At 39.2% G+C, this 21,784-nt stretch overlaps 1 gene segment (V, D, J or C); it reads right to left on the bottom strand.

Moving 5' to 3' along the window:
* Window positions 1–15,741: 15,741 nt before the first annotated feature.
* On the bottom strand, window positions 15,742–17,486 carry LOC134619896 (Ig kappa-b4 chain C region-like). The segment is given in 3 exon segments: window positions 15,742–16,185; window positions 16,873–16,980; window positions 17,462–17,486. Coding segments are annotated over 3 exon segments (459 nt in total).
* Between the last annotated feature and the right edge of the window lie 4,298 nt (window positions 17,487–21,784).

Raw genomic sequence — 21,784 nt, 5'->3', positions numbered from 1 at the left:
TGGTTTATCCCGTATTTCAAGAGGTGAGTAAGGAAAATTTTGAATGTCTGAATTAAACTTGTCTAATTCCAATTGCCCTGAGAGAATTAGGTGTTTTAATACAAATTTAACTTCCATTGATGCAACACCTTCATAAATAACATGCATTATGTCCTGGGGAGTTTGTTTGATCAGGTCAAATGCAGGAACATCAACTAGTCTGCTTCTTCTATTAATTCCATAAGTAGTTTTGAGGGACGCTTTCAATAAATCTGTGCTTGCTTTATCTATTTCAAAACACTGCCTGATATGTTTCTCCAGAGTTCTTTGAACAAACTTCTTCTCCTCAATAACACTTTGCATATCATCAAAGTTGCATTCACAGTGTCTACATTTGCTATAAGCAAAACCAATCCTTCTTTAAAGCCAGCAATCTCATGCTGGGCTAGCGTGTCTCCGCAAATGGCTATAACAGCACCAAACAATTCAATTTCACCATTTGACATTTCAATCCTTACGCCATTGTAAAGCAGTGATAGATCTTGAAGTATTCTTTTCAGTACAACATCAATACCCCACTGAGAAATGTCATTTGCTTTAGCAATAGCAAGAAGTCGTATTGCAGCTAACTTTGACCTAAATTTTGGATCAATATTTCCTAAAAGTATAATAAAACATGACCAATTTGTTTGCAGAGGCATGGGACCCTAAGGGGTTACATATTTCAATTTCATCTGTGTACAGTATTAATTGCAATGCATTTGGCCTCTGAGAAAACAAGGGGTGAGATGTAAAGAGGGACCCGTCTCTAAAATCATAGAAGAATCCCTCTCTGCTTCTTTGTGGTGCAGTGTTCAACATGGTAAAGATTCTCTCATTTGCCATTAACTGCTTTAGACTTTCAATTAATGGTACATAGTAAAAACTTTTGTTCCTTATGGACATGACCCTTGAAAGACCTTGCTTTACCCAACATATCTTCTGGGATACTACTACTTCCTATGCGTTGACTGGACAGAACATTTCCCCTATGGCTCTACTCTGTCCATATGCAATGGTGGAGAAAGGATCCATGAATTTATCAAATGTAGCCAAAGCCTCATCTTGAAGCTGAGTGGTTCCCTCAGCATGATCTTCAAACACTGACTTCATTCTTTCCTTGAGCGTATCCAAAAGAACAGCCTGATATTGTTGCACTCCTGAGATGATATGTTTGACCGTTGTCTGTGAAAACATTTGAAACAAAAGTAACTTATTCTGCATTTATATAAAAAAAAAATATATGAATGCCATTATGAACAAGTAAGACATTTTTTTGCCTTATGTAATGTATTGATCCATTAAGACTATAACATACCTGTGATAAGTGGCACTGTTCTTGAACACTGATAGCAAAAGCTGCAGCAGATCTGGTAATATCGTGTCTGGTAAAGGATGTTGTAGTAACAGCTTCTTCCTTTAGAGCAGAAAAACCAAGTTACTCCAAACTCCTGGCCAATTACAGAAATTCTTACATAACAGGTATAATCAGTTACACCTAATGATTGGTCCATTAAAAAACAAAGTGCATGACAGTGATTAGTGTTACAGTTGTGAATATTCAATATAATATAAGATAATACAATATTCATTCTTTGGAATAAAGAAAAAAGAAATGGAAAAGAAATCAAAGACAAAGAAACAATAAAAAAGGGGTTGTCCATTTTTTTTGATGAGACTAGGGATTGGATTCATGAGAACGAGATTTTATCTTTTTAAATAATGAATTTTTGTTCGCACTTAGATATTAGTTTCTTTACATGTTTGTTGTATTTATTAAATTATGTATTTTAAATCACGTAATTTAGATTTGCACTTAGAATTTATGTTAGTATTAGGATATATATGCATTTATTAATTTATTTAATTTTCAAGAAAATCATTCTCATCCATGTTTTGGCAGTATTTCTGGCCAACAGACCACTTATAATTCCTACGAGATACCCAAATTGCTGCCACATTGAACGATTTAAACGCGCTGAGAGTGTCTTTGACGCAAACTTCACCAGGAGACATGCCAGCCGCAGAGTGTGTGCCTGCTCCGGCTGCCTTTACTATTTACACTGAACTGCTATTCTGTTTATTTATTTTTAATTTCATCCTGGTGATTTAAAATCAAACCATAGTGGAAATCGCTTGTAACAGTTTGAAGAGCAATATCTAGCAGTACAATATCGCGAGATCTCGTTAAATTTCTCTTGATTAAAAATGGAGAAAAGGATTAAAAGTAATATAGGACCAAATACAATGAGTTAGACATGGCTAAATTTGTCATCAGAAGCCACACTACATTTTATTTAGTTTAACACTTACCGTGATCGGGCTGTCAACAACCTGAGGCTCCTGCACTTCAGGCAAAGATCCACCAGTTGATATTTCCACGGTGCTGGTTGTTGTTGTAGAACTACAGTTGGCAAAGACTGAAACACCAAAATTTTCCGATCCTAAAGAGTGGGATGTTGGGGGGATCCTCCATCCTCTTGGTGGGCTTCCATTCGTCAAATACAGAGGGTGCGTCCGTTTAATGTGGCGAAAGAATGAGTTTTTTAACTCATGAAATCTCTGAAATCTTGTTCACAGCCATCTATTCCACAGTAAACCCAAAAATCCTGCCTTCGACCATGAGCTGCATTTATGTGGCTAAGGAGCACCTTCAGAGTTAAAGAAACAAATATAAAACAGATCATACATCTCCAGAGCGCCATGGTGAACTGTTTTCGCGCTGTAGCAATCCAGCTTTACCGCTCTCCACTGAAGGCCACAGATGAGAGTGTGGGACCATGGGAAAGGTAGGCAATTTTAAAAATATATGTGTCCTTATTATCCAGTTTTTCAGGTTTAAATTACATCAGTTATATTTATTTTTAGGCAATAAGTGTTTAAGACTGAATTTATATTTTTATTTCATTTTTTTACTTAAAATGTTTTTAAATATAAATAATTTTGTGCATGCGCATTCTCAGTTCCTGTCCTGACGTTACTTTCACGCGGGACAAAATCTTTTCCCCTGCTTTGTTAACCATCAGGACCATTGACTGTAGAAAACATGGACGACGCCACAGCTCCCCAAAAATGAAGCCAAAACGTCTCTATCGCCCCCTGGTGTCTGGCTGCAGTATAGGTCATAAACCCCGCCTCCTCCATGTTAGCGGATGGGACTGGGGTCAGACTAAAATAAATTTATTCTCCTTAGATAATTTTTTTCCAAAGATTCTTTTGTTATCAATAGTTCTCATCATGCTGATTGGTGTCCAAGGGGTCTCCTTTCCCATAAGTTTGATTCTAATTCCTACCGCGGTGATGTTAAATTGGGGTGAAACGTCATCATAACAGCTTTGACTGGCAGCTGCAGTCACGGAGAAACTTGCGTATCTCTGTTCGGGAATAGCAGATAGAGCGTAGGCTCTGAGAGGCGGGCCAGCGTTTACGCTACGAAAACACGACCGAGTGTTTTAACCTGACAGCCTGAGGTGTTCTTCAGTAAACTGGACTATCCGACAGAAGGACCCGAGGCCCCGCTGCACTTTTTCGGTAAGTTAAACGTGTTTGTAAGCTAATCCGTAACTACCGTCCTTAGCTAGCTCCTGAGACCTAGCTAGCTAAGATGAGCACTCGGCTGTCAGGGTTCGTTTAGCTAATCTGTGCAGGTGAATGAATTTACTAAAGAAATCAAGAGAAACGTTCCGGGCTAATCAGTCACTAATTACTGTTACTGTACTTTTATTACAAGTATTATACTGTAAAAGCAACAGGCTGCACTCTGCTTCAGCTCCTGTGCAGAACTGAATATCAAATATATGCAAACAACAGCATGTTTTCAGTCTCTTGCCACATCTGTAAAGACAGTAACATCTTTTTTAAAAGCGTGTACTTCAGTAACTCCTCATTAATCAGGAACTATGGATTAAAGTACTGTAGTGTACTGTAATACTGAAAAAATTTAACAACCATGCAACCTTACTAGAAATGACTGATTAGAAAAATCTGAATTTTGTGAAGTCTACTTACACCATGTCTTACAATTGCTCTTTGCTTTCCCTAGCAGACCATGACAGCCTGAAGATGCAGGCAAGGCATTACAAAACCTTGAGTAACATGTACAGGAAACCCAATGCAAAACCCAACCAAAGTGACGTTGCTCAAATTTTGGACCTGGAGTTTGAGGCCAGACGAGCTTTTATTGACGCAGATGTTACAAGGGAAGAAGACAGGCCCAGAAAAATATTTGAAGCATACCCGTGCTTCAAAGACATACGAAATGTAAGTTCAACTACCTTCATTTACATTCCTTGCTTTCTCTGGATAGGTTTAGTTAGTTCTTGACTAACTGAGCACAACTTTGTCATAGGCGATGGATGAACTGCGTCGCATCGTTGGTGGCTTCAACTGCAAATACATAGATCAAATGAAGGGTCGATGGGCAGAGTTTTGTTCGAAGGTGCAGTTCTATGGCATTTGGAAGAAGGTCCTGAAACCACCTCTCCCCTTGGATGTACATGGAGGTAAGTGGCCTATTCATACATTAAATCCATACATCAGATATGTTCAGATTACTTTATTAAGATACTTTTCTCTGTCCACAGTGGATTTTACACTCACTCTCTTCAATGCACTTCCATCTCTTTTTCCTTCAAAAACTACACCACCAAAGCGGCTGGGAAGTGCCAGTGAGGCTCTCCTTCATATCCTCAAGGTGAGAACAGCTGTTAGCAATACCAGCCACTGTAACTTGTACTTACTTGTATTATTATTAATATTATTATTTTGCTTTTCATGCTTAATAAGAGTGGGTCAAAGTTCAATTCAGCAGGGATTAAATTACTCCTTATTCAGGATTTCTTAATTGTTATTTAAAACCTACTCCAGAGAGGCAGCGCAGAGCAAAAGCACATTGCAGTTGGGATACAAGTAGAAGCACTAAAATTATATATTTAAAAAGGCCTTCAAAAACTAGAATATGTAACAAAGTTAAAAGAAATAGTTTTAAAAAACAAATGAGAAAAAAAGCACAAATAGACATGATAAAAATGCTGCGAACTAGAGAAAATTCATGCTCAGAATTAATACATTTCCAAAATTTCATATTTATGTAAGTCAGATAGTTTATATTTATTTCTTCTATTCCAACAGTAAATCAGTTGGAGCATTCTAAACTCTTGATATTGCTTTTTGTGTCTTAAGCTGTTTGGATGCACAGCAACCCTTTCATTTAAAATCTTGAAGAATTTGTCCTTTTTTTGTGCTTTTCTAGCCGGGTGAAGATGCTATGCTATACCTGGAGAAGTGGCCTCTCTCCTCCCCAGTGCTGCTTTTTGATGGCACAACCAGCATTGTTGCTGTAGGAAACATACCAGTGACCACTGTCCCCTTGGAGGATTTATGGGAAGGAATGTTGGTGTTGATGGCATATTACTACACCTTGCACTTAACATACCCGAAATGTGTTGCAACGGTTCTCTCTGTCATACAAACTGAGGTAATCACTGATGCCATCCATGATCAAGATGCCACTAGTGCATATAAGAAAGCAATAGCTGAGTGGAAGTCATTCTTTGAAAAATAGGTGAATACCAAGCAGAATTTTATCAGGTCATTTGCAGTTTGTTTAACTGCTTTACTTATAATGCCTTACAAATGAAAGTTGTTGGGTTTTTTTATTCTTAATGACAGTTTACCTGAGGCATGTAAAGTTTTAAGTCAGTAATGCCATTATTTACAACATTGTGAGACTATGTGACTGTCACAAAAGTTTAAGGCCAAAAATGTAATTTTTGTTCCTCTGTTTAGGCCTTCTAAAGGGTTGATTTAGACTTTTAGGGATTGTGCAGCAGCCCTATATTGTTTTAAAAAAGGGTTTTGTTCTCATGAGAGGAATAAATGTTGACATATATCACTCTTGTCCTGGCTGTGATTTCAGTAGAAGCCAAGGAGTATTCTAGGAAAAAGGTCTGTTTTAAGGTTTTTTTTTTGCTTGGATTTAATATCGATTAGGCTATATTTTAAGATAAGCCAACCTGAATCAAGAAACAACTTAATCATACTTCACTAATATTGAGTAGTTTTTCATAGTATTAGAACTATTTTTCTCATTGCAGTGCATTCATTTGCTGCAAGTAAGAATTCAAAACATAAAAAAGACTGTAATTTAGCATATTTAACTTACTTTTGGGACTTGATATCAAGTAATTTTATCTAAAATTGAGCTTTTTAAAGCTTATTTTAACCCTCTTCAATTCTCAAATGTGTTCTTTTATTTCTGGATTAAAAAATCTTATTTCAAGATTTCTTATTAAGTAAAATAAACTTGCTGCATGGACAGATAATTTCACTTGTTTTCAGTGCTTTTTGTATCAAATGTAGTATTTTTTTCCTAAATATAGACTAGCCGTTTTTGCAGTGCAGTCCACTTTGACCCCCAGGTTTGTGACAGTTGGCTTAACATACTGTGCCAAGGAATCTAAATACACATTAAGGGTCTCAGTGGAGCTACCAAAAACCATCACCTCGGTCTTTTCATCATTGAATTTTAAAAAGTTAACAGACATTCAAGCCTTCAAGTCATTGAGACTCTGAAGCAATGGTTGTGTGGATTATGTGCCTTTTTTCTTTAGAGGGACATAGATCTGACATAAAAGTGGAATGCAATGCCGAGCTTTCTCAGTACAGAACCAAGAGGAAGCAGATATAAAGAGAAGAGGAGGGGGCGTAGAACAGAGCCCTGTGGGACACCACACAAGAGATGGGCGGAGCACGACACATGGTCACAGAGACTGACACAGAAAATTCGCCCCGCCAAGTAGGGCCTGAACCACTCCAGTGCCGTGCCCCTAATGCCCACCCAGTGCTCCAAATGAGAGAGTAAAATGGCACGATCCACTGTATCAAACGCACTTGTCAAATCTAAAAGCACCAGAACAACACAGTCCACAGCATCAGTAGCTAAAAATATGTCATTAAAACTTTTAAAAGGGCTGATTCAGTGCTATGAAAAGGTTTAAAAGCAGATTGGAAAACCTCTAAAACAAAAGAGATTTAAAAGAGATTTAAAAAAGGACTCATGAAACAAAACATTAAAATAAAAGAAGACAAATTGAAATAAGATGTATTCTGAAGAAAAAACTTTTTTTTCTTCCTAAATTTATTATAAAATGTCTTTGTTCAGTATTATGATGAATTGGCTGATTCATTTATAAACAACACCATGAGCCTGATCCCGGTCTTTGATGGAATCGGTCTGATGATTTCCATAGAGAGGCACTTTGCATCAGCAGCACCATGCTCCAGTGCTCTGGGAGAGTTTATAGTCCTGAGAGTTGAACACTGGATGACTGACAGCTGTCCTTCATCACAACAGAAGCCACAGAAATCCTCCTCATCAAAAACATGACTTTGATCTGCGTCCTCATCTGGACTCTCCTCTGCTGCTGCTTCACAGGTAAAGTCCAGAGAAACAAACTCCTCTCCTCTATCAACATCTGTCCCTCTGAAATGAAGCCCACAAAACCATGAAGCTGCTTTATGTTTTTGTCTCTGTATCCTCAGAGTCCAGAGGACAGATCACAGTGACTCAGCCTGGAGCAGTGAGCTCTGCTGTGGGAGGATCTGTGAACATCAAGTGTAGGACCAGTCAGGATGTTTATGTTCATAGCAACAATCAGCGTTTAGCCTGGTACCAACAGAAAGATGGAGGAATTCCCAAACTGCTCATTTACTATATTAGCACTCGACAATCAGGGATTCCAGCTCGTTTTACAGGCAGTGGATCAAACTCTGACTTCACTCTGACCATCAGTGGAGTCCAGGCTGAAGATGCAGCAGTTTATTACTGTCAGAGTTTTCACTATCCTAACAGTCAGCGTGTGTTCACACAGTGAAAAACAGTGGTACAAAAACCTCCCTCAGTCAGACTGAACAGAAACTGAAGTGACTGCTGCAGCTGGAAGATACTGCAGAGACTGATACAGTTCACTGAGGACACACACACACACACACACACACACACACACACACACAGAACAAAAGTGGGCCAGTAACATACATCAAGACCAACCTTGGTCAATTCAATTCAGTTTTAATTATACAGCGCCAAATCACTACAACAGTCACCTCAAGGCGCTGTATATTGTAAGGTAGACCGTACAATAATACAAACAGAGAAAAATCCAAAAATCATATGACCCCCTTATGAGCAAGCACTTTAACCGCAGTCTGAAGGAAAAACTCCCTTTTAACAGGAAGAAACCTCCGGTATAACCAGGCTCAGGTAGGGGCAGCCATGTGCTGTGACCGGTTGGGGTGAGAGAAGGAACTAAAGACAGAGATGATTTTTATATTTTTGTTTTGTTCTTTCCAGTTGTAATTTTGATACAGCAGATCTGAATTACCCTTCATGACAAGTGGATAATTAAAAATTCCTTCATCAAACTTTTTGTAAAGTTACGTGCTTTTCTCTCATTCAATAATCAGAAATTTAAAATTTAAATGATCTTCAATAAAAACAAAATATTTGATAGTAAATGAGAATAAACTTACTTCCAACATCCAGTCTGGTTCCTCCACCGAATGTGTACCACAGTGATACAAACTCTTTGAGCCGCCGTACAAAAACCTCTGACTGTAGAGAGACACGGCTCTCTGACTCTGAAACAAACAAACTCAACAAAATAATTCACTGTTTGCACAGCAGCAATGACTCAGCTGATATGACTTCTTCAAATAACATCATACAATGTTAGTTTAAATACAGTTAGATCCATAAATTTTTTGACAGTGATACATTTTCCAAGCACTATTTAGACATTGTCCCCCATTTTCAGAGGCACACAGTTAATTTGACAAATAAAGGTGATTGTAAATATAATAATTATTTTTAATACTTGGATATAAATTTGTAGACAATAACTGCCTAAAGTCTAGAACCCACGGAGATCACCAAGTGCTGTGTGTCCTCTTTCAACAGATAACAGATAACTCTTTATTGTCATTGCACACTCATACCTAAAACAACTGGAAACTGTCCCACGTCAGCACTACGCACAACACAGCACAAACAAGACAACACAACACAGTAACTTAACTTAAGAAATACAAATAAGAAATAAAAAGAATGAGTGTATGAATAAAAGGTATGAGTGTATGTTTTATTGCACATTGTTATTATTATTATTATTGTTATTGTTCCCCCCAAAAAGTCCAGGGAGGTAGCAAGTGATAGAGTGAAAATGTAATTGATGCTACTTTAATCAAATGAGCTTATATCGAAAAAACAAGGACATTTCATAATGCATCATAATGAAAAACGACCGGAAAGAAAACATTACGTCACTCAAATAATGGAAATTTTTAATTAAGTCTTCAAAGTCAGTGAGTCACTGTAATACATCTTTTTGACAGTAACAAATTCAGCTTCCAATGAAAACTTCACAATAGAATTAGTAAAATAATTAAAAGTCCCCTTCTGTCTTTTTTTTCACTGTTAAATTCTAGCTTCAAGAATAACTTTGTTTTAAACCGGAGTATTAAATCATCCCATAATATGAAACTGAATTGTCCTTGTGTTGAAATAGTTTTGACAAGTACTGGACATCTTCAAAACCTAGTGCTCATTACGGCCGACCTGGACTAGAGAAAAAATAGAATAGAATAAAATAGCTCTTTATTGTCACTGTTACAAGAACAATGAAACACAGTTTGGCATCTATCCGTTGTGTGCAACATAAAATAACGTAAGTATATACACAATAGCATGGGCATTTACATTTACACAAAAAAGATATATACAAGTTATACATACACATGCGTACATACGGATAAACCAATACATATAAAAAAAAAAAATTCCCCGCTCGCCCCTGCAAGCAGTCTATCCTTCAGTCCTCTACCAGAGGCCTGGGAGCTTGAGGGTCCTGAGCAGTATCTTAGCTGTTCCTAGGACTGCGCTCTTCTGGACAGATATCTGCGACGTTCCTGGGATCTGCTGGAGCCACTCGCCTAGCTTGGGAGTCACTGCACCTACTGCTCCGATTACCACTAGGACCACTGTTACCTTCACCCTCCACATCTTCTAAAGCTTTTCTCTGAGCCCTTGGTATTTCTCGAGCTTCTCGTGTTCCTTCTTCCTGATGTTGCTGTCATTGGGAACCGCTACATTTATCACTACGGCCGTCTTCTTCTGTTTGTCTATCACCACTATGTCAGGTTGGTTAGCCACCACCATTTTGTCCTTCTGTATCTGGAAGTCCCACAGGATCTTAGCTCGGTAATTCTCCACCACCCTTGGGGGCGTCTCCCATTTTGACCTCTGGACTTCCAGGTTATACTCGGCACAGATGTTCCTGTACACTATGCCGGCCACTTGGTTATGGCACTCCATGTATGCCCTGCCTGCTAGCATCTTGCACCCTGCTGTTATGTGCTGGATTGTCTCAGGGGCATCTTTACACAGCCTGCACCTGGGGTCTTGCCTGGTGTGATAGACCCCAGCCTCTATGGATCTTGTACTCAGAGCTTGTTCCTGTGCTGCCATGATTAGTGCCTCTGTGCTGTCTTTCAGTCCAGCTTTGTCCAGCCACTGGTAGGATTTCTGGATATCAGCCACTTCCTCTATCTGGCGGTGGTACATACCGTGCAGGGGCCTGTCCTTCCATGATGGTTCCTCGCCTTCCTTCTCTTTCTTGGGTTTCTGCTGCCTCAGGTATTCACTGAGCACGCTGTCAGTTTGGGCCATCTTCATGATGTATTTGTGGATGTTTCTTGTCTCATCCTGGACTGTGGTGCTGACACTCACCAGTCCCCGGCCTCCTTCTGCTTAGCGTACAGCCTCAGGGTGCTGGACTTGGGGTGAAACCCTCCATGCATGGTAAGGAGCTTTCTTGTCTTTATGTCAGTGGCTTCTATCTCCTCCTTTGGCCAGCTTATTATCCCAGCAGGGTACCTGATCACGGGCAGGGTGTAGGTGGTGATAGCCCGGATCTTGTTCTTACCGTTCAGCTGACTCCTCAGGACTTGCCTGACCCTCTGCAGGTACTTGGTGGTTGCAGCTTTTCTGGCGGCCAATTCATGGTTCACATTTGCCTGTGGGATCCTCAGGTACTTGTAGCTGTCCTCTATGTCTGCAATGTTGCCTTCTGGTGGTTTGATCCCCTGCGTTCTGACTACCTTCCCTCTCTTTGTTATCATCCAACTACATTTCTCCAGTCCGAATGACATTCCGATGTCATTGTTGTATATCCTGGTGGTGTGGATCAGTGAATCGATGTCTCGTTCACTCTTGGCATACAGCTTGATGTCATCCATGTACAGGAGGTGGCTGAAAAGTGCTCCGTTCCGTAGTCGTAGTTCAGATACTGAACCTCCTCTCTGTAGGCTGAATCATCGTTGTTGTTGATCAATCCTATGATGGTGGTGTCATCAGCAAATTTTATAATGGTGTTACTGGTGTGGACCGGAGAACACACCCTTGTGGGACGCCTACGTTCAGAATGAGGGTGGAGGAGGTGTGCTTTCCCATCCTGACGTTCTGGGGTCTGTTGCACAGAAAGTCCAATATCCAGGTGCACAGTGAGCTGCTGAGTCCCAAGTTGCTTAGTTTATTAATCAGTTTGTGGATTTGAACTGTATTGAAGGCAGAGCTGAAGTCTACAAACAGCATTCTCACATAGATGTTACTACTGTCCAGGTGTGTGAGGGTTGCGTGAAGAGCTGTTATTATGGCATTCTCTGTCGACCTGATTACCTTGTATGCAAACTGGTACGAATCAAGGTTTGCAGGGATGGCAGCTTTATTGTGCAACATGATAAGTTTCTCAAAGCATTTGGTAATTGTGGTTGTTAAAGCAACTGGACGGTAGTTATTCAAGCAGCTCACTGTGTTCTTCTTGGGCACTGGAACGATGGTGGTTGACTTAAACCAGGATGGTACTACAGACTGTAGCAGTGAGAGGTTGAAGATGGTGGTGAAAACTTCTGCTAGTTGGTCTGCACATGCTTTAAGCACTCTACCGGCTACACCGTCTGGACCAACTTCTTTCCTTGCATTGACTCTGCGCAGTGTGGTTCTGACCTGATGCTGTTCCAGCTGGATGGGGCATCTTTCCTCTCTGAAACATTAGGATGGGTGATGGTGTCCCCGTTTTGTTGTTTAAAGCGGGCGAAGAACTGGTTTAGGGTGTCAGGTAAGTTGATGTCCGGGGAGTGGGTTTGTGTGCGATTGTCTTTGTAGCCAGTGAGTGTCTTGATCCCCTGCCACATGTTTCTCAAGTTGTTCGTGTTAAAGTGTTCCTTGATGCGGTGTTTGTATTTGCGCTTGGCTTCTTTTATGCCTGTAAGCAGAGACTGGCGTAGCTCTTTGTAGACTTGTTGATCTCCTGATTTGAAGGCACTGTCACATGCTTTTAGTAAAGCTCACACCTCGATGTTGAGCCATGGTTTAGTGAACATGATAAAATATTACACATGACAACTTCTTGAATGCTTTGTAAATAACATTTGTTTGGGGACTCATTTACAGCCAAAGCAGGGCTCTAGAGTGCGACCAAATTTTTCAATGGTTCGACTTAAAAAAAATCTTAGGTTCAATGGTTCGAGTAACAAAAAAAAAAAAAAAAATACTCCGCAACTCTGAAAGTCTCCGAGTGGTCAACAGCAGACACACATTATGCCCCTATCGTGGTCTAAACCAATCAAAGATAGTCAGGGGCAGGACCTCTCTGATTGGTTGTGGTCCAGATATTCATGTAGTCCATGTGTACGTTTGAAAGTGCAGGGCAGGTGAATAAAGCGATATCGATTCATTAAATTCTGAATCGACTTTTAAATATAAATGTATTTTGCCAGAAACGTCAGAATCTCAGGTTAAAGCTCACAAAACTATTTCAACAACCACCAAACAGCAAATGAGAGCAGGTACACGGACTCCACACAAAGACATAAACGCAGAGCGGACCCGACGCATCAGAATCAGCTTTCTCTTTCTCGGCTTTCTCACCCGACGGCCCGTACATGGACATGGCATCGGGGCTGAAAGCTGACAGCTCACCGATTCTGATGCGTCAGGTCCGCGCTGTGTTTACGTCTTTTTTGCGCTGATTCTGAGCTGCAGGTTTTGTCTCTCTCCAACCAAAATTTACTGAACCAGCAGCAAAAGAAGCAACAAACTACGCTTCACATTTGATAAACATCGTCATGAATTCCCTCTTACTTTTGCTATTTTCCCTCCACCACAATAAAAATCACACTTCATGCACAGCTCTCTCTCTCTCTCTCTCTCTGTGTGTACTTCAAGAACAGTTTTCCATCTCAAATCGTGATAAATGCACTGCCCAACAGTCCTCTCTCCCCACTGCCTTTCAGCGGCAGGAGGTTGTCATCGGAGGCCGAGATGATGATGAAGTTTAACATTGTCTACAATATTGCCAAAGAACTTTAAGCACAAGCACAAGATTGTTAGTTAATCATTTACAAATCAATATTGTCTGTATGGAAAGCAAAAAAAAGTGCACATGTAAAACTGCTGTGTTAAACGATGCGGTTGAAAAATTTAGGTGCGCCTAACTTTTGAGCTGGCGCGCCTAAGAAAAAACATTTAGGTGCACCAGTGCAACCGTGGCAAAAAGTTAGTCTACAGCCCTGCAAAGTGTCTTTTTTGTTTCTTTTTTTGTAAACAGTGCAAGGGAGTTTCAAAATGCCACTTCTAAATATAAGAGGTTTTTTTATAATGCATAAATAATTTCTATTTGCAAACAATGATGAAATCATTTAAGAAAAAAAGATAGTTTTATTACTTCACAAAGCTTTCAGTAGTTTGGCCTCTAAGTATATCTCTGACATGCTCACTGTTTACAACCCAGTCAGAACTCTCAGGTCATCAGATGCAGATCTTTTAAATGTTCCCAGAATTAGAACTAAGTGTGCTGAAAATGCTTTCAGTTGTTGTGGTCGTCTGATTTCCATCCTTGCTGACCTAAATTCAGTTATATCTGTGCATAGATTTAGAAAGTACAACAATTGAAATTCATGATTTTCAGCTTTATATTTTCAAAGTCAAACGTCTGTAAAAATATTTTTGAAAAAAGATCACTGACAGACAGCAGCATGCACTGGACTGAGTCAACAAATTTCCATAGAGAGCCACTTTGCATCAGCAGCACCATGCTCCAGTGCTCTGGGAGAGTTTATAGTCCTGAGAGTTGAACACTGGATGACTGACAGCTGTCCTTCATCACAACAGAAGCCACAGAAATCCTCCTCATCAAAAACATGACTTTGATCTGCGTCCTCATCTGGACTCTCCTCTGCTGCTGCTTCACAGGTAAAGTCCAGAGAATCAAACTCCTCTCCTCTATCAACATCTGTCTCTCTGAAATGAAGCCCACAAAACCATGAAGCTGCTTTATGTTTTTGTCTCTGTATCCTCAGAGTCCAGAGGACAGATCACAGTGACTCAGCCTGGAGCAGTGAGCTCTGCTGTGGCAGACACAGTCACCATCAAGTGTAGGACCAGTCAGAATGTTCTTGTTTGGAACAACTACCATCTTTTAGCCTGGTACCAACAGAGAGATGGAAACCCCCCCAAACGTCTCATTTACTATGCTAGCACCCGAGATTCAGGGATTCCAGCTCGTTTTACAGGCAGTGGATCAAACTCTGATTTCACTCTGACCATCAGTGGAGTCCAGGCTGAAGATGCAGCAGTTTATTACTGTCTGAGCAGACACAATGTTAACAGCCAAGCTGTGTTCACACAGTGAAAGACAGTCGTACAAAAACCTCCCTCAGTCAGACTGAACAGAAACTGAACTGACTGCTGCAGCTGGAAGATACTGCAGAGACTGATACAGTTCACTGAGGACACACACACACACACACACACACACACATACACACACGCAAAATAAAGTGATTCATCACAAATTTGTGTCCTACTGCTATCGCATCCGTGTTGTGTTCAACTTTCAAATATATATTTAACTAAAGAACAAACGTGGGCCATTAACAGATACCAGGATAAGTCTTCTTCATGACCTTTGACCTTAGAAGTGGAACAAATCCACTGAATCTATATCAAGATAAAATAATCTGAAGACAAAAATCTGAAAATGTTCCTGATCAGTGAGGGTCAAATAAAAACAACACACCTGTGAATTAAATATTTTACTGTAAACATCTCATCAAACATGAACATGAGTGAAAAAGCTGTTATTGAACTGAAGGTGTTTTAATTTTTTTCGTATTTTGTTCATATCATCATTCATTTAATCTTCTCCTTGTTCATCAATGAAATTAAAACTTTGTACTTCAGATTCTTTCTAATCACTCCTTGTATTCGTTGACTCTCCTGTCTGTGAGTTCTCCTCAGAACAAACAGCTCATAAGAGACACTAAAGACTCTTTCTTCTTTAGACTTGCTTTGTAGTCTGGTGAGATTGTTTCCATGGCAACAGTCATGTAACTTAAAATAAACATAAAAATAACCTGTACGATTTTAAAACTCCTGTTTTCTGCTTTTGCCAAAATGCAGATCTCCTTAATGGTTCTTTCAGCCTGTGTTTTATTTCACCAGTGTAAAATAAAGACATCATGTTGGAGTGCAGAGTTGGTCTAAATTATTGTAAATGAAAAATATATTCATCAAGTGCAGGTTTGTAGATTTTGAATAAAATAAAATGTCTGATTCAACCAAAATTCACTTTGCAAAACATCTTTATTACCTAAAACATGAATGTTGTCATTATGAGAAAGAAAATAACAGTTTTAGTCTTTATTTGTTCTTAAAAAAGAAAGATGGAGAGATAGTTACAGAGTTGAGAATGAGAGCATTAAACCAGTATCAGGTTGAGTCAGGTCAGGACTGGGAACACTGGACTCTCCTCAGTGGCTCTGAGACCATAGCCTGGCAGCCCTGGGTGGCCTCACAGGTCACAGAGCCCACCTTCATCCAGCGGTCTGCAGGGAGCCTCAGGGTGCTGCTCCAGCTGTAGAGGCCGTCATTCTGCAGCACCACGGGGCTCCTGCTCTCCTCCCAGCTGATGCTGCCACTGCCATCCACCTTCCAGGACAGACTCCAGTCTGAGGGGAAGCCCTTGTTGGCCAGACATGTGATTGTTGCAGTCCCCTGCTGTAGCTCCTCACTGGAGGGGGGCAACACAGTCAGGATGGGACGGGTATCACCTAGGAGACACCAATCAGCTTAGAGCACAGGGAGCACACAGCTGTCAATCAAACCACAGACAGTCGGACACCTTTACTGTAAGAGCTGATTTTCTCCGTTAAGAAGTTTCTGTCAGGTGTTTTTTCTGCTCCACCAGTCATTAACTCACACATTGTTTCACTTCCCTTTAAGAAACCTCTCATGCATATCAGCACAGAGAGAATCATCACACAGTTTGACCTGAAATATGTTCAAACTACACTGGAAATAAAAGAAGCAGATGTGGAAACATTTACAAAACAAGTTTAAAATCATCAATATTTTAAATGACTTACATTAATATTAACTGGAAATAGAATATAGATTCAGCGACACAAAATACTCTTCATGTATATCTAAACAACAAATTTTAAAGTTCACATAAACTCAAAGTAATTTCAAACAATACTTGATAGACTAAAGACATCAGAGATGATTTTTAATTTTTTTTTGTTTTTCTTTCCAGTTTCAATTTGACTGAAATGTAGACATAAGATTTTCAAAGAGCAGATCTGAATTGCCCTCCATGAGCTAGGAGGATGATAAAAAGTTCCATCAAACTTCCTCTAAATTTTCAAGCTTTTCTCTCATTCAAAAATCAGAAAAGAAATTGTTAAATGATCTTTAATATAAAGACAGTATTTGATAGTAAACCAGAATAAACTTACTTCCAACATTCAGTCTGGTTCCTCCACCGAAAGTGTACCACAGTGATACAAACTCATTGAGCCGCCGTACAAAAACCTCTGACTGTAGAGAGACACGGCTCTCTGACTCTGAAACAAACAAACTCAACAAAATAATTCACTGTTTGCACAGCAGCCATGACTCAGCTGTTATGACTTCTTCAAATAACATCATACAATGTTAGTTTAAATACAGTTAGATCCATAAGTTTTGGATGATGACACTTTTACAATTTTATCCTGTACATCAACACAGTGGAATCTGAGTCAAACAATTAGGATGTGAGTGAAGTGCAGACCTTCAAGGCCCACAAAACTCTTTATGCTTTAAGGACATGAGAAGTTTTTTGAGTTTAGTTTTCTATCAGCTGTTTAGGAATCACAGTCATATTTAGAGATTAGCCCCAATTTTCAGAGGTTTAATTGGATAAACAAAGATAATTATAAATATAATAATAATTTTTAATTTTTGGATAAAAATCCTTTGTAGACAATGACTGCCTAAAGTCTTGAACCAATGGAGAACCCCAAATGCTGTGTCTTCCCTCAAGATGCTCTACTAGGCCTTTACTGAAGCCATCTTTTTTGGGGGTCATTATCCATTTGCACTGTGAAGGGTTGTCCAGTGAGTGTTGCAGCACTTGGTTGAATGTGAGCAGAGAGTATAGCTGTGTACACTTTACATTTCACCCTGCTACCTCTATCAGAGGTAATAATATGAATAAACACTAGTGGCCCAGCTACACTGGTAGCCAAAAACATCATTGCCATAACTTTGGCTCCACCATCTTTGACAGATGATGTGATTTGCTTCAGATGAGTTTTCTCCTTTGTAATTTTATCTTCCAATCATGCTGAAAACTTCATGTTGGAACTGTTCCTGATCTTTTAAATGTTTTACTGGCAAAGTCTAATCCAGTCTTCCAGTTCTTGAGGGTAACTTGACAGTAATACTCTCTTGATGTTTGATTTAGTTTTTCGGCTGATTGATGATTTCCTGGACCTCATGCTGATACATGGAAGCTCATCTCTTGAACTCAAAATACTTTATCTTTTTAATTTATCTTGGAATAATGAGGAACAAATCTTATATCTCCATGAAATGAGTTGTAGTAGACAGTCGTTCAATTACTTTGCACCATTTTCCAGCATCCAGTGTTTATTTCAGAATCCAGGTATCCTGTTTCCATTTGAAATGGTAGTTAACACCTTCAATAATCAGTAGCTCTTCTGTGTTATTTTAAGTGCAGTACTGTACAAATGGTTGGTGAAATTCTTCAAAAGCTTTGCTGTTTTCAACATAATGTGTAATAACAACCTCATTATAATATATCCATACTTTATATATTGTCATACCAACACTTATCTGGGTTGCCACTCTGATCAAAGAACACTTGTTGTAAATTTAAACATTTGCTTCAAATGTCATTAATTTATCATCTCATAGCATATGGCTATTTTTCCCTCTGTGAATGAATCTTCTGACAGACGTTTTCCTAGAAATAACTCCATTACATAAGCAGTCTGATTTGTTGTACTTCTTAAATAATAAAACATTTTATGAATTTCAATAAAAATATTTAAATGCTTTCATTCAATGAAGGCAGATGTTTTTTGTGTTATTTATTTTAAAGAACTCAACTATTCCTTATCCCAGATAATCTATAAATTCTTCCTCTTTTACCAACTCTGCGTCATTATAAATTAAACAACATAATATATGTTTTCAATCAAAATACTTGTCATGGCACTGGGTCTGTGATCCAGTGTTTCGTGTTTAAATTATATTTCTTGATTATTGTTATTCATGGTTTTAGTTCTCTTGATGTTGTATTTTTTGTTCTAGCTTTTAGTTTCAGTCACTGTGTCTTCCATGTATTCCATGTTTCATATCCAGTCAGTCTTGTCTCCACCTGCTGTGTCCCCTGGCAGCTCTGGAGAGTCTATCCAGCCATCAGCTCCACCTACTACACAACCAGCAGGACATCCGTCTGTGGCACCTACGCCGCAGGTGGCGTGGCTTCACTATGTGTTTATAGACCTCTCTGCATTGAATTATTACTTACTATTAATCTCTGGCTTTCTTCCACAGCATGTCTTTTGTAAATGGTAAATGGACTGGTTCTTATGTAGTGCTTTTGTACTCTGAGCTTTACACAAATTGCCTCATTCACTCAATAGTAGAAGTACTTTTTTTCTATGCTCTTTCTTTGCTTTGTATCTAATACTCACATACATTCATACTCCAATGGATGCATCAGATATCAACCTAGGATATCTGATCTAAGGATATTTGGTATGCACACTGGAGCAGTAAGGGGTTGAACCACTAACCTTCAAATTAGTAGGAAGCCTGGTTCTGCTGGAGGTTTCTTCCTGTTAAAAGGGAGTTTTTCTTTCCCACTGTCGCCAAAGCGCTTGCTCATAGGGGGTCATGTGGTTGTTGGGGTTTTGTGTTACTGTAGGGTTTAAAATGTAATAAAAGAGAACTCTGATTATGAAAGTTTGGGCTTTGATATATTATTTAAAATAAAACATGCATAATATGCAATATATGTAATGCAATATATAATAAACATCTGAAAAAACTGTTCATCAGTAGAGAGACTGCTGTCAGTGCGCCGATAGTCGCCCCTGCCAACCGGTTGTGTTTATTAAAAGGTGTTAGCATACTGCTCATCGTGTCTGTAGATTTTGTTAATTAAATTTCGATAACAATAACAAAGCAATACAACTATTTAAAGGGCATTTCTGCTTCCACCTTCTTGTTTTCCTATCTTTCTCTCTGCCCTGGCTGTACTTGTGTCTACATGGAAATTCTTCACCTTCAACTCTCTACTGATGAGGAATGATGGATTTGTCTGTCACAGACCCACTGCTGGAACGAGACAATTCTACTACAACAGCAAAAACAAGACGCAAGTCACCAAAGTTTTTGTGTTACTCGTGCAGGAGGGAGAGAACTGTGACGAACGCCGTTCCTTCCGCTTGAACCCCAGTTGCTCTCGTCTGCTCCCTCGTAGCACTGTTCTTTATTGAGGTTACATGAATATGCATAAGTTCATTAACATATGACGTCTTACATAGGCATACATGTGAACAAAGAGTACCAGTCTGTATGTACGTATAGCCACGTTTGTGTGTGTGTGTGTCTGTGTGTGTGTCACAGGGTCAAAATGTGACCCTGTAAAGACTCCCCAGACCTGCTGGTACCAGGAGTGCAGCGGTCCACCTAAACAAAAGGCACTTATACTTAAACAGATACAGAGTAGGTGTCCTCCCATAGTATAAATCAGTAAGAGCAGGTACAACCTCTCTCATGAACTTAAGATGCGTGTGCATGCCAGAGTGCTCTGGGAGGCACACAGAGTCTTTGCAGACTGCTAAGGATCAGACCTCTATCATTATGCAATCGATTATAAAACTCTAAGAATATATGAGTATATATTTCTAAGCATAAATGACAATCCAACAATATAAACCTAACAAGGAACTTTCAAAATAAACAGGAACTAACCAAAAGATAAATTAAGAAAGTGAGAGGAATACACTAAACAAGATGACAGAGTGGATCAGAGAAATGGAAACACTGGGGAGCACCAGGACAGCAAAGACACCGAAGCACGAATAAAAGCACAACTCTGGAACTATGAAAAACTCATCACTGATCTCTTGTCACCATACAAATATGATAAAAGACCACAAGATAAAACCAGCATTTTACTTCATTTAAACCATCATCTGATGAAGAATTAAATGTGTTTTTACCCCTGGGGTAGACCACAAGCAATGTCCATACAAAAGGAGCAATACCATTTCATTTCACAAACTGCTTCCTGTCTCTTAAATAACCCCTAGGCCAATATAAAACTATTCCCCTAACACCATAATGTTCTTAAGTGTATGAATAACCCATTCACATATTGCTTTTTGTCTATGGAGTTTGGGGTGTATTCCATTGATTCTAATAGTGCCAAAGATGGTGATCTGCCAGATCTGAACCCGTACTGACTCTTGGTGAGTATGTTAGTGATGACATCACCTGGTCTCTTCGGAAACCTGCAGAAGCTCCTAAACTGCAGATTGATGATGCTAACACCTGTAAATCTAGAGTTTGTGATTATTTAAGTGGGAGTCAGTCTGGAACTGACTTCACTTTGACCATCAGTGAAGTTCAACCTAAAAGTGCAGGAGTTTATTACTGTCAGCAGGAGAACAGCCGTCTGTTCACATGTGAGGAATACTGTGAGAAAACACTTTTGGTTATTTAAACTTTTGTCTTTTAGGAACGACAAATGAAAAATGATCTAAAGTCTGAATTTTAATAATTTGTTTTTCTTTACAGAAGATTGACCTTGTGTGACACTATGGATAATATTCATTACAGCTGATCAATTACTATTGACAATAATAAATAAGTAAGCCTTTCTGTTACACACTGAATGACTGACAGCTGATCATTCAGTTATGAGTCACCTATATAATTTTCTAAATTAGTCATTGGGCCAACAAATTTATATTTAAATAAAAAGTATCAAATCAAAGAAATAATAAAAAATTATGATGTCACACTTTCTATTTCAATCTGTGATCTTATCTGACAGGATTCTGGAGAGACTGGAGCTTTTCCCAGCTGTCACAGGGTAAGGGGCAGGATACACATTATCATCCATATGGTAATAGCAAATTCAATTTTGAGTAATTTAAAATATTGACTAATAAGAAACTAAGCAAAAACAGAAAAGACATCATTAATTCAGACAAACATTTCAGATAGAAAAAGCACGAAGGATTTCATTGTGTCAGTCAGATCATTTCCATAGAGAGGCACTTTGCATCAGCAGCACCATGCTCCAGTGCTCTGGGAGAGTTTATAGTCCTGAGAGTTGAACAC

Source organism: Pelmatolapia mariae, linkage group LG22 (assembly GCF_036321145.2).
Source record: "Pelmatolapia mariae isolate MD_Pm_ZW linkage group LG22, Pm_UMD_F_2, whole genome shotgun sequence".
Classification (NCBI taxonomy): domain Eukaryota; kingdom Metazoa; phylum Chordata; class Actinopteri; order Cichliformes; family Cichlidae; genus Pelmatolapia; species Pelmatolapia mariae.
The sequence above is the reverse complement of the archived record's forward strand: the minus strand, read 5'-3'. Positions and strand labels throughout refer to the sequence as shown.